This window comes from Staurois parvus, unplaced genomic scaffold, assembly GCF_062004578.1.
Source record: "Staurois parvus isolate SC_StPar_1 unplaced genomic scaffold, SC_StPar_1.0 ptg000706l, whole genome shotgun sequence".
NCBI classification, from domain to species: Eukaryota; Metazoa; Chordata; class Amphibia; order Anura; family Ranidae; genus Staurois; species Staurois parvus.
In genome coordinates, this window is record NW_028318502.1 from 168,432 (window position 1) to 186,473 (window position 18,042).

At 45.0% G+C, this 18,042-nt stretch overlaps 1 protein-coding gene across 1 annotated transcript in view; it reads left to right on the forward strand.

The window, feature by feature from the left end:
• Positions 1–18,042, forward strand: part of LOC149445841 (vomeronasal type-2 receptor 116-like) — a 49,612-nt gene that overhangs the window by 26,890 nt on the left and 4,680 nt on the right. The window contains exons 6-7 of the mRNA XM_089653307.1: positions 24–242; positions 6,552–6,675. Of these exons, the coding sequence (XP_089509433.1) occupies positions 24–242; positions 6,552–6,675 (343 nt within the window). The remainder of the gene's footprint in view (positions 1–23; positions 243–6,551; positions 6,676–18,042) is intronic.

The window sequence follows — 18,042 nt, forward strand, 5'->3', positions numbered from 1 at the left end:
GTATTTCTGTCTTCCATGAAAAGCTGCACAAATATGTGCGAAATCTTCATTACACCGACCCATACAAAGGCGAGATCTACTTTAACGAGAAAGGGGAAGTTCCAACTGATCTTATTTTACAAATTTGGAATTATTTTAATAAAACCTATTTTTTGCGCAAAACAATTTCAGTTATTCGAGGACCAGACTTTGTGCCTGAAATATTTACCAATATTAGTAATCCTGATCTCTGGGAAAGAGAAGTAAGAAATCATTTGTTTTCTGTTTATATTATTTGCTATGGAGGTTCATAATTAGGATGTATAGAGATTTTCTTTTAAGATGTATTAATTAATGTGCCTGTTCATGAATGGGGTCATTTTGTGTATATATGTGTTATGGAATTGAGTTATCAGAGAAGGCAACCGGGGCCCATAAATCTCTGACTTCCTCTGGATCAACTGTGGGTGTAGGATTATAACTTTTGTTTGTTTTTATTTTTTAATGGTTGAACTGGAATGACTTTTGTCTTTTTTTCAGCCAGACTAACTATGTAACTATATATACTCACCGGGCACTTTATTAGGTCCACCTTGCTAGTACCCTGTTGGACCCCCTTTTGCCTTCTGAACTGTCTTTATTCTTCGTGGCATAGGTGTTGGGAACATTCCTCAGAGAGTTTGGTCCATTTTGAAATGATAGCATCTCGCAGTTGCTGCAGATTTGTCATCTGCACATCCATGAACCATCGATACAAGGCAGGATGGATCCATGCTTTCATGTTGTGTATGCTAAATTCTGAACCTACCATCTGAATGTTGCAGCTAAAATTGAGACTCATCAGAGCAGGCAATGTTTTTCCAGTCTTCTACTGTCCATTTTGGTGAGCCTGTGAGAATTGTAGCCTCTGTTTCCTGTTCTTAGCTGACAGGAGTGGTCTTCTGCTGCTGTAGCCCATCTGCTTCAAGTTTGGATGTGCGTACAGTTGAAATGAATTATAAGTGTATGGCGAGATGGTATCTAACTCCAAGTGTGGTAAACAAACAAGCGGAGGGTTCTCCTGAGTGTTGGAGAGGGTGTGGAGAAAAGGGTAGTATGGAGCATGTATGGTGGAGCTGCCCGAAACTGAAACATTACTGGAGGGAAATAGCTTTTTATACTCAGGATATATGAGGGGTAGATATCCAAGGAGATCTGTGGAAATGCCTATTTTACTATTTTGATTCATCTTCAGTATTACGTAAAAATAAAGCTTTGTATCACTTGTTAAGTGCTGCAAAGGGTTTAATTTCTAAATTTTGGCAAGCGAAGGAGGCCCCGAGGTTGAGGATTGGATTGACAGAGTAGAGGGTATTGTGCGAATGGAGGAATTAAGATGTATAGAGGAGGATAAAACTGAGAGAACATGGAGTGGCTGGATGAAATTTAGGACCTTCGAAAAGTATATGGAATTATTGAGAGTAAATGTAGTAGGACAGAAGACTTCATAGTATTAAAGAAAGTATAAAGGTTTAAAAACTGATTACCTCTAGATGCTGATGGTTTTAAGGGTAGAGGGGGGTTGGGGGGGTATGGGTGTAGGGGGGTTGGGTGGTGGGGAGGGAGGTAGGGGTGGTGAGGAGGGGGGGGAAGGGGAGGGACATAGATAATATAAAAAATTATTATATATCTTTACAAAGATTAAAGTGTTTTTATAATATTTTGTACATTGTGTAAAGAAATAAAAACCTAAAAAAAAAAGTTTGGATGTGTTGTGCATTCAGAGATTGTATTCTGAATACCTTGGTTGTAACAAGTGGTTTTGAGTTACTGTTGCCTTTCTATCACCTGAAACCAGTCTGCCCATTCTTCTCTGACCTCTGAAATCATCAAGGCATTTTCCTCCACACAAGTGCCGCTCACTGGATATTTTCTCTTTTTTGGCTGTTCCTGAAAATCCCAGTAGATTAGCAGTTTTTGAAATACTCAGACCATCCCATCTGGCACCAACAACCATGTCACGTTCAAAGTCACTTAAATCCCCTCTCTTCCCCATTCTGATGCTCGATTTGAACTTCAGCGAGGCGTCTTCACCACGTTTACATACCCAAATGCGTTAAGCTTCTGCCATGTGATTGGCTGATTAGCAATTTGTGTTACCAAGCAATTGAACAGGTGGACCTAATAAAGTGGCTGGTGAGTCCCGAAGGGCTTGGTATGAATGGGAGGGGGGACCCCACGCCGGTTTTTAAATAATTTTTTTAATTGCCAACAATTCTTTTACATTTCTCTATCAGTCCTAAGAATTGGTGACCAAAACTGAACTGCATATGCAAGATGAGGGTGCACCCATGTTTTGTATAGGGGTAGAATTATTGATGTATCTCTGCAATGTATTTTGCTTTGTTATCTTCAGCTTAACATTGTATGTTATTATGAAGTCTTTGAACTACATTCTTCCCAGATCCTTCTCCATCACTAATTCTCCCAGTGGATCGCCTCCTAATGTGCAATTTTCATGTGTGTTTTAGGCAACCAAGTGCATAATTCTACAATTCTCAGTATTGATCCTCATGTGCCAAGTAGCTGCCCAACCCCCTAGTTTGTCAAGGTGTTCCTGTAATGATGCTACATCCTACGAGCCATTTCCCAGCATAATTTGGTATCATCGCAAACACTGAAATTAATCTCTTGATGCCAACTTCTAAATCATTAATAAATAAATTGAACATCCTTGACCCCAAGACAGAACCCTGGGGCCCACCACTGACAACTTTAGACCATTCATAGAATGAGTCATATATCACTACTCTCTGGATCCATTCATGTAAACAATACATACAGAATGAGCATTCAACAATACATAAAATCTTATCAACTTGTCAGACCTTATTTTATTGATGAAATGTTTATGAGGTACAATATTAAATGTCTTAGAAAAATCTAAATTAACTACAGGTTACCACAGCAGCTAAATAAATCCTGGCAAAATAATGGAAGTCTCCAACCCTCTGCACCCCTGCAGTCAAACACAAAAGTGACACAAGCTATGATTCATGGCACAATAAAAGCGACCATTAAGGATACAGAAGCCAAATTTACAGTAACCTGGACTCCCTGGGTCGAACGTTATCTTCCACCTAATGTTGATGAATCACTATTGCTTCCTTGACTAACATCTACTACGTTCCTCATGTAGGACACATACCAGCTTCCTATCTGGATTGGTTCTAGGAGACACCTCCCCCCCCTCTTGCCATCCCCCTTCTTTCCATACACTCTCTTGCATTCATCACTCTCACCTGTCCTATCTTCTGGCCTACCTCATCTTCCTTTTCTCTCTTTTCCTGAATTAATTTTCTTTTCTTCTACAACAAACATTTATCATTGAGATTCCATACTACTCGCAGGAGCAGAACGTGCTCGGTTTACCCCATGTTCCCCCCCTCTTACAGCGATGTGGTGGACCTCACTATCCTTTCTTTCACACCACCCTACTCTCAACAAAGGCCTACAGACGGCCCATCCACTAATGACTTCTGCCTGCTTGAGTCGAAATTCATCTCTGTATGTCATGTATATGCACTTCTCACTAAGCAGATCTGATTCTGATGAAGCAATTCCTAACTGATATCATTGTATCTTCCATTCTCTGCCACTTGCACCCAAGTTGCATACCTAGATATGGTTGCTGTTATTATTTTTCCTCAATAAAATATTTGGACAAGAAAAATCTAAATAAACTATGTCAACTGGATGTCCACCATCCAATGTCTCACTTACTTCCTCATAGAGTAATACCAGGATGTTCTGACAAGAAGGGTCTTTTATAAATCCATACCTTTATCACTGACAAGTTTCTGAGTCTCTTACCATTCCCTCAATGCCTTTCATATTATTGCTGTTATTTAATATATCTACCTTTCCCTGTCATTTGTGGCCAGCTTCCAGTGTTCATCCATTCTGGGGCTACTTGCTCACTTGAATTTCTTGTTGAATTCCTTAAGCATCTGGAATGCCAAGGGTGTCCCTTCTACTTTGTTTTTTTTTTCTCATTTATTTTTTTTCCACATTAGAAATTAGCCACATAGGTTTGGAATTAGTTTTTTTAGCTTATTAACTAATGGAATACAATGACTACCACTCTTGTTTAATTCATGTTGAAAATAGTCCCACTTGTCTTGTGTTGTGTTTGTTGCAAATATATGGTCCCACTGTCCAGTGTCATGCAGGAAGGGTCTCAGCATATTGAAGATAGTTTTTATGAAATGTAGCATTCTTGTAACATCAACATACTGTACTTCTCTTTCCTGTAATTTATGGCAAATGTGATTACACCATGGTCACTATTGCCCAAGTTTTAACTAATCTGCACATCTGTAATACGTTTTGTGTTGATGGAAATTAGTGGAATTAAAAGGAGCATGTTCCCTTGTTGACTTCTACCATCTGTTCCATGGAATCTTCCTGCAATAAGTTTAAGGAATGGCAAGCCTTTTGTTGGCTGTACAATTCCATTTGCCCAATCAACATCAGGTTAGGTAAATCACCCATAATAATAACATCGCCATGATTCCCAGCAATTTCAGTCTGTGAAAGAAGCTGAGACCCTTCCTAATCCTTTATGTTAGGGGACCGATGGAACATTCTCACAAATCATTTACTATTCGATGCACTCTTGTGCAGCTTCAGCCATAACGGCTTTGTACCATTCAGTCCTCATTAGTGATATCATCTCTCAAACTCACTTTCAGATCTCTCCTCACATACATACTATATATGCCCCTTCACCTCTTCTACCAACTCGTTACCTCTGAACTAGAGTGTACCCCTCAATATTTGCAGCCCAATCATGTGAGCTCTACTCAGGTTTCTGATGTTCCCACAAAGTCAAAGTCCTCCTCAAATAAAATAGTCCCACTCTGTTTTGTTTGCCAGATTTCTTGCATCTGTAATATGTTTTTAATTTTGTATAAGCATTTAATATTCTGGTATCACTTATGAGCGATAATTTGATGGCACTACTCTTTTGTGATGCAATTTCTCAAGGGGGATTTTATGGACTGAAGGTGCTGGAACTCAAGAAGCTAACCTAAAAGAGAAGTTCTATCAACATACAATAAAAATCGGTAAACCCAAATGATCAAAAACCCTAACATACTGCCCCTGAATACATTTTAACCACTTGCCGCCCTGCCACTGTATATATACGTGTGAAGGGCGGCACTGGGGCGCAAAACCACGTTTTAAAACGGGCTCTGCACTCCCGACGTTTTCGCTGGCAGGGGGCGCGTGCCCGCGCTCCCACCGACCCGCGGGTGACACCATTCGATCCCTGAGGGATCAATCATTCGATTTCAGCCAGTGAAGTCTGGCTGAAATCAGAAGATCGGTCCCTGTCCTATCCTGTCCTGTGTTGACATTTCCACAGGACAGGATATGATGTCATTCTTCTCTGCCTGGACACATTCCGTTCTAGGCAGAGAAGAAGACATCCAAACAGTGAGTAAAACAGCACATACCCACAGTTAGAACACACCTAGGACACATTTAACCCCCTGATCGCCCCCCCCACAGTTAACCCCTTCACTGCCCTGTCACCAATGTCACTGATCAGTGAAGCGATTTTTACTGATCACTGAATCAGTGTCGCTGGCGACTTCCGATAGTGTTAGCGCCCCTCCCAGATAGCGCCAGTTTGCCCGCTAGTACACCAGTAATCCCATTTAACCCCTTAATCTCTCCCCCCCCACCCCCAGTTAACCCCTTCACTGCCCTGTCACCAGTGTCACTGATCAGTGAACCGATTTTTACTGATCACTGTATCAGTGTCGCTGGCGACTTCCGATAGTGTTAGCGCCCCTCCCAGATAGCGCCAGTTTGCCCGCCAGTACACCAGTAATCTCATTTAACCCCTTGATCGCCCCCCACCCCCCCAGTTAACCCCTTCACTGCCCTGTCACCAGTGTCATTGATTACAGTGAACAGATTTTTACTGATCACTGTATTAGTGTCACTGGTGACTTCCGATAGTGTTAGCGCCCCTCCCATATAGCGCCAGTTTGCCCACTAATGCACAGAATTTTTTATACCAAAAACATGGAGCAGAATACATTTTGTCTTAAATTTATGACTAACTTTGAGTTTACGATATATTTTTTATAGCTGAAAGTAGAAAATATAGTTTTTTTTCAAAATGTTTGGGTTTTTTTTTGTTTATAGCGCAAAAAATAAAAAGCGCACAGATGATAAAATACCATCAAAAGAAAGCTCTATTTGTGTGAAAAAAAGGACGTAAATTTTGTTTGGGTACAGCATTGCATGACCGCGCAATTATCATTTGAATTAGTGCAGCGCCAAACAGCAAAAAAAGGCATGGTCATTAAGGGGGGTAAATCCTCAGGAGCTCAAGTGGTTAAACCTGGAGAATGCACCTTGAACTCATGGTAGAGGCAAACCTGAACCTCATTCCTATTTGTAACTCTTAATTTGTGTAGCCGCATGACATATGATGGACCTTTACATTACATTACAATAATAATTTTAAAAATAAATAAAATAATAATAATAAAAACAATAATATCTGATTTCAGATCCCAGTATCTCGATGCTCAGATCCATGTTTACCCGGCAGCAGAAAAAAGTTTGGATCTTCAATTCATAAATGCTGCTATGAGTGCATCCCGTGTCCGGAAGGAGAGATATCCAACATTTCGGGTACGGTTTGTATTTGTTAGTACATTTTTGTAGGAAAGGGCAGAAGTTACTGCTGTAGTTAAAGTGCATGTCTGAGGAAAAACATATGAAGTACATCTCCGCAATGTGTGCACATTTTCACGTTTTATCACTTTAAAGATCCTGACAGTACAGAAACATACCTGTTGATCCCGCCAGGTTATGGAAAAAAAATCCATAAACAAATCATTTTCCTAACTGTGCCTTTCAATAATAGTGACAAGTATTTCTTCTTTACATCCAACCAAAGTGTCTTCACCACGTGTGGTAGAAATGTTCACTCACCAACCCTAAATGGTCATAGAAGGTCTAATGAGCTTGGCAGACAAAGTCAGATGATGGGATGGATCGGATGGATTGGATGGATCCAATAGCCTCATAAGCTCCAATGCAAATCCTCTCTTATCAATGACTCAAACCAGAAGTGAGGGGGGTGAGAGCTGCTTGTGGAGGTTCCTCTCGGCACCCTGAAAATGTGAGTGCAATATATATATTTGTTATGTGATTTCCCATTCTAAATAAAGTTACTGCACTAGGAGGATATTATCTCTTTGGGCTTCTGGTTGGTGGAGTCATTGATAAGATTGGATTTGCATTGGCGCTTATGAAGCTATTGGATCCATCCCATCCATCCTATCTATCCCATCCATCTGACTTTGTCAGAGCAGACAGCAATGACTGACAGTCACCCTTCTCTGCTCAGAGCGGCTGTGAGAACTCAGCAATCAGCGGCCATGTTTTCAGGGCTTCTGTTAGAACCCTTGGGTCCCCTTACAGCCAACCTGACAGCCCCCCACCCCAACACAAAACCCTACAGTTTACTATGCTTCAGTTATTAATGAACACAGTGAGTGACCAATACCAATTACTCATTGTGTTCATTCAGGAGAAGAAGGGGCTGGTAAATGTGACATATTTACCAGATGCTTCCCCCTGTCTCCATCCTGAATGATCCTATTGTGTTCTTGCAGTTGCTGGTAGAATGGAGAGGAGGGAAACCAGCAGCACTGCGGGGGTAGAGGCACACAAGGGGGCCTGGGCAGCAGGAGGAAACATATGGTGGAAATGGAGGGTAATGGGTCCGGCGTGGGACAATTACTGGAACCAATCCCCTCTATGGCTCTCTCTTCAGCAGCTGAAATGGAGAGAAGAAGCCAGCTTTCAGCTGCTGCAGAGAGACCCATAGAGGGGATTGGTTTCAGTAATCCTCCCCCCCCCCGCAGTGCAGATCACCCTACCTGCCCACATCTGATTTGTCCAATTGTCTGAGCCCCCCTGCTGGCCTGGACCATATACAGGAGGACTGGTGGTATCCCCTCATCCATGGCCCTACATGTGATCGCTGACCTCTCACACTTAGAGTCGGTGGGGGACAGATGCAGCATCGGACCATCCACCTAGGTAAGTATTAAAGGGGGGGGAGTCCACGCTTCTCTGTTAAAAAGATGACATACTGTAGATATCTTCGAGGTATTTTCATTGTTTCTGTGATGTCCATTTCCGATGTGGTTAAGCAGATCGCACTGAGTTTGTAATGTTAGACAGGAATAAGTGAACCAATCCTCGAACACCTAATTCAGAGTTGATCCCCATTTAGTCTGCAGGTCTAATCAGCAATCTATTCTCTAAAAAAAGGACATGAGGAGCTGGGCACTGTCATGGGAGACGTGAAACAATGCAAAACAAATATAATAATATGTTCAGCAGTAGAGAGGATCTATTCCTACCATATGATGGTTCCTCACTGACATAATGAGCCACAACCCGATGATGTTTCCTGGTGAACTAACATGGCTAAACGACACGTCTCCTGGCTGCTGAATGTAAACAGACAGCTGGGGATCTTGGGTGATGTCATAGACCAAATACAGTCATGATCATGTTTGGCCAATGAAGGTCTGCTCTGGTGACAACAATCCCCTTTTCTTTTTGCGACTTCAGGGAATTCACCTCAGTGGGTCACAGACAACAAAATATAACCTGATAGGTGTTTTAACCCTTCTCTATATGATCCAAAAAAAGTTTTGGAAATTTAATTCATAGTAGAGGTTCTAAAATAATTATGAGTCACTGACCACCCCAGGTCCCTCATGCTTAAGCTTCCAGTAAATGTTTCATTTTAAGCATTCAACAAAACCATTGGTCCCAGCTAAATGAAATGTATTGTTTTGTTGCTCTGGTACATGTTCCCCAGGGAAGTCTTCACCCCCATGTTACAGTATTTTGTTGAAAACCTCTAGCATATTAGTTTAGAAATTGGTCATTGTTATGACAGAAGCTTTGATTCAGGTTTTGACAGAGTGAAAAGGCGACCAAAATGGGCTGTTGATTCTATACCCCAACAAAACATAGAGGCCCCATATCTGTATTGGGGTCCTCCAGTTCTCTGAGTCTGTGTGTTTCAAGGAGACATGGACTTGAATCCAAAGTAAAACTACTCCAAAGGTCCCCCAACCACACACCTTCCAAAGAATAGAGCCCATAGTCAGTAGGCAAGAGGCTAGCCTGCAGTCCCCTCCAAAAGTCCCTTCCGGATTGGATCTGTCACAGTGCAATTTAATAGTTCATCTGATTCAGAGCAAAATGGTTGAACATCAAGGGCAGGAAGGGCGCACAGTGTTGACCATGCTAGCATTGAATCAACTGCACTAATTGAAATCGGACATATTGCTACATGCACGCATAAACATGTTTATGCGAAACGTATCAAGGCACCATTGGTTAAGTCTTTTCCCTGTGCATACCTTCTATAAAATAAACTTATGGTGAATATGAAAAAAAAAAGCGACCAAAAGCTATTTCTGCCCCTGGGAGCAGTTCAACTTGACAATCGTATGGGTGATGAGGAAATAATTGACATCCTGGAACTCATGGCAATGCAGAGGCAGGTTGTCATACTGTATGGCTGGGTAGTTACCATATCTACTTCCTTGCTCGGTGGGGAACTTGTTTGAAAAGGTCCTCTACAATGTTCCTTGCAATAGGGGGACATAAAATTTATAGTTTGTGCTCCCTGGTAATGGATGGATTATGGGTAGCAAATTAAGGAATGCACAGGATGACAGGAAATTTGGGTGACACAATCAGCTGAAAGCTGATAGTCTCATGATGGTCAGCCTCAAATTGGAGTACCAGAGGAACCATTCCATGGGTAGCAAGTCCTGAGGATCAAGGTGAACCATTTCCAAATAATAGGGGCAGATTTCTTTCTTGTTTGCATATTGTTGCTTTTGGCAAATTTTGTGTCTATAAGGTTCCCCTAGCCCCAGAGTCCAGCCTAGCAAGGAATTTCATGGTCTTCAGTGATAATTTTGATAGAGACCACAAAATGAGATAGTAGAGAATTACTATATGGGGAGATAGATTGGGTAATGGAGTTTATTTGTTCAGTCACTACAACATCGGTCACAGATCAAAGTTCTTATAACTTTGTTAGGACAATTAACTGTGCAATCCCCACAATATAGACTTAAGTTCTCCAAATGTTTTCTCTTTTTTTCCTGAGTAGAAATGGATCTCCTAATTGCACCAACCTGTATAAATTCAGGAGTGTTAGAATCCAGAGAAAATTTTGGATCCTTCTGAATGGACTGACCAGCAGAGAAACGCATGCCACCATGACTTCCAAACATTCCTGGTCTCTCCTTCCTTCTTTATGTAAATCTCGGATCAATTCAGATACAAAACTGGATGAAAGCTTCAAGATCATTTATTTATCTAGTTTATATAGCGCCAAAGGGTTTGCTCAGCGCTGTACAATAGAGGGGGGGGACAATACATGAAACAGTACAGTAACATCAAACAGCACACGAGGGGTAAGAGGGCCCTACTCTTTCGAGCTTACAATCTAGGAGGGAGGGGGTAGTGGTACAGGAGGAAATGGCTGTGGGGGATGGAGTTGTAGGAGGAGGGAAGGGCAGCGGCTGTTAGGTGAGGGTGGGGTAGGCTTCCCTGAAGAGGTGGGTTTTCAGGGAGCGCCTGAAGGTGAGGAGGAAAGGTGACAGTCTGGTGGATTGGGGTAGTGAGTTCCAGAGGATGGGGGAGGACCTGGAGAAGTCTTGCAGTCGTGCGTGAGAGGAGGAGACCAGGGAGCAAGATAGAAGGAGGTCCTGTGAAGAGCGAAGGGTACGGGTAGGGTGGTACCTGGGAATCAGGTCGGTGAGGTAGTTAGGGGCAGTGTTGTGAATGGCCTTATAGGTCAGGGTGAGCAGTTTGAATTTGATGCGTTGGGCGATAGGGAGCCAGTGGAGGGAGAGGCAGAGGGGGGTGGCAGAGGTGGAGCGGCTGGTGAGGTGGATGAGTCTGGCAGCTGAGTTCAGGATGGTCTGAAGCGGGGAGAGTTTGCACTGGGGTAGGCCGGAGAGGAGGGAGTTGCAGTAGTCAAGGCGTGAGATAATCAGGGAGTGTACGAGTAGTTTAGTGGTGTCTGGGGTAAGGAAGGAGCGTATCTTGGCGATGTTCCGGAGGTGGAGCCTGCATGTGTTTGTGAGTGATTTGATATGAGGTTGAAAGGAAAGGTTTGAGTCCATAATGACGCCAAGGACCTTGGCTTGCTGGGCGGGATTGATGGTGGTGGTGTTGGTAGTGATGGAAAGGATGGGGGGGGGGGGCGCGGGCTGGGGGGAAGACGAGAAGCTCGGTTTTGGAGAGGTTGAGCTTCAGGAAATGTAGCGATATCCAGATCATCAAGATCATCAAGAGTCTTTACCTGGTGAGCTCATTTTTACCTGTTCAAAGAGCCCTTGGTGGAACTGACTTTTTTGTGCTGCTGGGTTCCAAGTAGAGCATCTACTCTGTCGCAAACCAGGCAACTTTGCTTCGGCAGTAGAGCAGCGTTTGGGATCATCAAAAACTTGATTTATCATAAAAGGCTCAAAATTATTCAAAGTGGTGCTGTTGTGTTCTACATAAGGGAGGCCCAAGCTAGGGCTTTCTCAGGAGGCTGATAATAAACAATACTTTATTTTTCTCCAAAGTAAATGCAGCAGATTGCATTCGAAATGATATGCATGATTAAGGAATCTCCTGTAATGGCGCTGGTCTCCATTTAATTTGAGTGGTAGGGGCATACATGCCATAGCATCATGCCAGGAATGTAAGCCCTGCACTTGTCTATGCAGAACATGAATTTCCTCCTGTTGCCCTTTTAACACAGTCTAGTATCACAGTCTAGACTTTCTAGTTCAGACAGTTTTTCTTGGTAGGTAACGCTGGAGTCTTGTAGCTCTGCATTTTGCTGCTTGAATGGAGCCACAGCATTTGTTATAGTGGCCTCCACGTTTTAGCCAGTTTATTCTGTCACAGTCCAGGGTCAGGCTTGGAGACCAGTAGCTACAACAGTAGAGAGGCTCCAACCAACCAGCAGGATACATGCATGAGCAGATCACCCTAGCAGATGATGCAGGCTTACCTGAGGCACAACCGCTGTTCTCCAGCACTCATGATCGTGGAGCTGGGTTTTTCTGATTGCTAGTGACAGGTCTTTGATTGCCCCACAGGGAGGTGAGCAAGCCAAGGTCTGGTTGCAGATATTGCAGCTAGGGATTAAGCAGAACCACAGTCAGTAACAACCCAGAAGTTGGTAACAAGTGTTGCAGGCTGGGATCAGGTGGAAGTGTAGTTGAGGATCAAGCCAAGGTTGGTAACAACTAGTTTCAGGTTGAGATCAAGCGGACGTGTAGTCGAGGAACAAGCCAACGTCCGTAACAAATTGTAGTGACGATATGGATGACAGCAGGAGTGACACGAGTGAGATATTGACTGAAGAGAGCACTATAATATGGCAAACAGGAAGTACAAAGACATGGCTTAAATAGGAACTTAATGGGAGGATCACATGGTTTAAAGTTCAAGAGAAACAGGCAAAAAGGAACAATTGTCTAAGGGATCAGAATGAGAGCTGTCCAGTATCTCAACTGGCTCAAACGTTACTGTCAGACACAGCAGAAGATCCTGGTTCAGATCAAGACATTTGACACCTGCCTCAGATGATTTGATGCCCCATGTCCAGCCTGCCTCAAATGGTTAGGTGCTTGATGTCCAGCCTGCCTTGGATGGTGTGATGCCTGATGTCCAGCCTGCCTAAAATGGTCAGATGTCCAGCCTGTCTCGGGATGACCCTGTGTCTGTAGCCCTACCTACCTCTGATGGTCTTCTGCCTACTGTTCATGCCTCTGATGCCCATCCAGTCTTTACTACCAGGATTAGGATCTCATCAATTGATGGATCTAATACTACTTCATCTATTGCATCTCCATGTTGGTTGCATGCCTGGCATGGGTTACCCATACTGTAAATTCAGGTTCCTGTATGGGCTATGGACTCTGGTGCAAAGAGGATTACCTTGTCAGATGATGCAGGCTTACCTGAGGCAAAGGGACATGTGTTGCATTAAGGAATTGTAAGCTCCAAGTGTTGCTGTTCCTCAAGGATTGGACCTGCTGGGAACCCAGCCAGTCCTTGGACCCTGGCGGCAAGGTACCCAATAAGCTTCCAGATCCCAGCTGTGGGGCACATAGCTAATTACCAGACCTGAGCAGCACACCAACAATGGTTTAAAAGACTCTGGCCTGAGAAGATCAAGAGTCCCAGACACTGATGATAGGAAACTTTTATGGACTTATCTGGCATTTACACAGACTTTTCCTGCCTGACCTTGCTCCTGCCCAATATCCAGTACCCTGTATCCTGTCACCCTATTTCTGCTCCTCCTGTTCCCAGTCCTAGTCCTGCTCATGCTCTGTTTATGTCAGTTTCTCTCCATTTGTATATAGTGTATATTGTTAGGTTGTTGGTTTGGTTTTGCTTTACTGTCATGTTTATTGTTCACTTTTACTTTGCTTATGATCTGATAGATTTATTACTATTATAACTCAGGTTAGGTTCCACAGTGAGTATAACAAGCATGCTTTACTGCATATACAGGCTTATTTTAGTGTTGTTGGTTTAGTAACACTTTAACATGAAGGAAGGTAGGGAGGATCACCACAAATAATATCTGGCAATAATAATTATTGTCAAAAAACATTTGAAATTCAAATTGAAAACACTCTTGATGTCTTCTAGGCCATCACCTCTTAAGTCCACTAGAGCCCCCTCCACTCCTACCCATCCCTTAAATAACAACCTATTGGGTGTACACCCACCACCATGTGATGTCACAACAATCAAGCATCCGCAATTGCACACGCATGTAAACTAATGGTGCTCATGCACTATCCATCAAAGAAATATTGCCACATAAAGGTGGAAGTGCTCCTTCCATTGGAGGTGGTCACTTGCAGCACTCATGCTTCATACATTCTGTGCATGTCCAGTGCCTTTGACAGCCCCACATACAGGAACCTTCAATGCCCTGAATGAGAAAGCTCCCATTTGGAACAAAAGAGGAGATGGAGATGGGGGGACACAGTATGCCATCCATCAATGGGTACCATATCTCCATGCTTCCTGGACACTCATTCGCCCACCAAATGCTGAAAAATCTCTCATAGCCCTTTCACTGGGGGTTTCAAGACCCCCTCTTCTTTGTTGGGTGGTATCAGAAAGTCAAACATATTGCTTGAATCGGTGAAGCTAGGGCAGTAGCAAATGACACAATGGAGTGATACATTTTGATCTGAGCAGTGAACAAGGTGTACAAATGGCCAACTGCTCATTACATTTTTTGAATCTGATATTACTGATTCAATCTATACGTTCCCCAAATCTATCATCTATCTATTCCTCACAACCAACACTCTTGGGTGGATGAGAAAATGCTGTCTAAGGGTGGGGTTGTGTGGGGGGATAATGGGGGAGAGTACTCCCAACTCACTCTGTTAAACCTTAATACTCACACCACCTAAAAGAAACCCCCATTATTCTATTACTCCTCCATGAACCTGCCCACCTACTCCTCCTAACAACCACATCTAAGATTCCTTCTCTACTTCCTTGTCTTACCCACCTTTGTTTTCATCAGCCTCTTCTCATAAATACAGATTTCCCCTCCTCTTCCTTCCCCTCCTCCAAGACTTCATCATCTCTGACCTCTTCTATCCCCATCTCAGCCAACCCCTTTCCTATAAATCCCCGTAACTACAAAAACTCCATTCTGAATACAACACCCCCAATATCTCTGAACCCCTCAACCATGACATGTCGAATAGATAGTGGAGGACTACAAAACTAATGAAACCTTTCCACCATTTACTCCTCCTCATGATTAGACCAATCCAGAGAGAGTGTTGTATTTAGAGATGAGCGAATTATTCAAAAATTCGGTTCGGCTGATTCGCCGAATTCGCCGATTAAATTTGCTTCGTGCCGAATATATTCGCTGCGAATTTAACTTATAAAAAGGGTGTTTCTAGGCTTCAGAGAGCCTTTATATTAGTGCAGAACACTGTACCTTTAATTTAAATGCCCTTGGAGTCTGCTGGGGAAGAGAAATAATACTGTCAGTCAGTATGACATGCAGATGAGTGCCGTCGATCTTAGAATCACCGCACACTTCACTCATTTGGGCAGTCACGGGGCCAAAACCAGAGTGTGGAGCCACAGTGTGGCGGTGGAGGCAGCAGCAATGGGAGGCCATACAGCACCCTATGACAAAATGGAACCCACCAGCAGTGTGAGGAGACCTGAAAGTGGCACATGGCAGAGTGTGGCGATGGAGACAGCAGCAATGGGAGGCTGTACAGGGACCCATGACACACTCTGGACCTGGCAGCAGCATGAGGAGGCGGTACAGGGGCCCATGACAGATTACGGGCCTGGCAGCAGCATGAGGAGTCGGTACGGGGGCCCATGGCAGATTACGGGCCTGGCAGCAGCATGAGGAGGCGGTACAGGGGCCCATGGCAGAGTGGCGGAGCGTAAGCAGCTAAAATTGAAGGCCATACAGAGGCCTATGTTAAAAAGTCCCCCCAGCAGCAGCGTGGGGAGACGACTATCAAGAGTCCAATGGCAGAGTGGCGGAGCAGAAGCAGCTTCAATTGAAGGCCATACACAGGCCTAGGTTAAAAAGCGGAAGCCGTCAGCAGCGTGAGCAGACGACAGAGACACATGGCGCAGGGTGGCGGTGGATGCAGCAGTATTCGGAAGCCATACACAGGCCTCGGTTAAAAAGCGGAAGCCGTCAGCAGCGTGAGCAGACGACAGAGGCACATGGCGCAGGGTGGCGGTGGAGGCAGCAGCAATGGAAGGCCATACAGCACCCTATCACAAAATGGAACCCACCAACAGTGTAAGGAGACCTGAAAGTGGCACATGGCGCAGGGTGGCAGTGGAGGCAGCAGTATTCGGAAGACATACACAGGACTAGTTTAAAAAGCGGAAGCCGTCAGCAGCATGAGCAGACGACAGAGGCACATGGCGCAGGGTGGCGGTGGAGGCAGCAGTATTCGGAAGCCATACACAGGCCTAGGTTAAAAAGCGGAAGCCGTCAGCAGCGTGAGCAGACGACAGAGGCACATGGCGCAGGGTGGCGTTGAAGGCAGCAGTGTTCGGAAGCCATACACAGGCCTAGGTTTAAAACTGGAACCCAGCAGCGTGAGCAGACGACAAAGACGCACATGGCAGAGGATGGATCTGGCAGCAGTATGAGAAGGCGGTACAGGGGCCCGTGGCACAGTGTGGTGATGGGGGCTACAGCAACTGGATGCCAGAAAGTGGCCGATAGGGCTATATACTGCATGACTACATAGGTGGTTTTTATAGTACTTTATTTTGGCCTCCCTCTCAGCAGGTGTGAAAAAGGCCACCATTTTTGAACGGTAGCGAGGGTCCAACAAGGTGGACAGCCAAAAGTCATCCCTCTGTCTGATGGTTATTATTCGGCTGTCGCTACGCAAGCAACCGAGCATGCTATGGGCCATTTGTGCCAAGGAATGCGAGGGACTCCCTGCCTCCATCTCCACAGCATACTGCCACGGTGCGTCTGGGTCCTCTGTCTCCTCTTCCTCCTCCTCTACCAGATGCTCCTGCTCCTCCACTCCTGTCCGCTGAGTGGAAAAACCACCCATTTCACTCAATAATTCCTGAGCACCAATGTCCTCCTCTACCTCCTCCTCTTCTTCCTGTCCTGCCCCCACAGGGGTCATGTGGCGTTGAGATCTGTGCGCCACGTCTACCGCACCCTGACCAGCCATTGTTAACAGCATTTGTTCCAGGACGTGCAACAGAGGAATGACGTCGTTCATCCCATAGTCCTGCCGACTCACGAATAGCGTGGCCTCCTCAAAGGGCCTGAGCAAGCGGCAGGTGTCACGCATGAGCTGCCAATGGCTGACATCTAAGTTACACAGGGGAGCACCTTTATCCGCTTGTAACATCAGGAAATCGGTGATGGCCTTTCGCTGTTCGTAAAGGCGGTCTAACATATGTAGGGTTGAATTCCACCTTGTTGCAATGTCGCAGATCAGGCGATGCTGTGGAATTCCGTTCTGCCGCTGCAGCTCAAGGAGGGTGTGCTTTGCGGTGTAGGAATGGCTGAAATGCATGCAAAGTTTACGTGACATTTTAAGGATGTCTTGCAGTGGGATGGTGAATTTTAGGAACCGCTTGACAACCAGATTGAACACGTGAGCCATGCATGGCGCATGGCACAACCTTCCTTGACGCAGAGCAGACACCATGTTCTTTCCGTTGTTGGTCAACATGGTTCCGATTTTCAGTTTGCGCGGAGACAGCCATCTGTCGATTTCTCTGTTCATTACACTCAGAAGTTCCTCCCCTGTGTGACTACGTTCGCCAAGGCATACCAGGTGCAGCACAGCGTGACACCGTTGCGCCCTGCACATGTGATATGCCGGTCGGGTAATGGGACTTGGCACGGGGGTGGCGGCTGAGGACACGGCGGAAGAAGAGGTGGTAGAGGCGGACATCTTTGCTGGACCAAGGACGTGCAAACGTGGAGGCAAAAGCGGCGTGACCTGTCCAAGTTGCTGGTGCGGCTGTGCCGGCACCACGTTCACCCAGTGGGCCGTAAATGACATGTACTGTCCCTGACCGTAGTTACAGCTCCACACGTCGGCGCTGCCGTGCACTTTGGCAGAGACCGACATGCTCAAAGACTGGCCCACCATCTCTTCTACATGTGAATGCAGGGCTGGCACTGCCTTTTTGGCGAAGAAATGCCGGCTTGGCACTCTCCACCGCGGCTCGGCACAAGCCATCATTTCTCGGAAAGGTGCTGAGTCCACCACTTGGAAAGGGAGGGACTGCAGCACCAGCAACTTGGACAGGAGGACGTTCAGCTTCTGCACCGTCGGGTGCGTGCTCGCAAACTGTTGTCTCTTGGAAACGGATTCCAAGAAAGACTGCTGACGGAATCCGTGAAGAGGAGTAGCAGGAGAAGGAGCATCT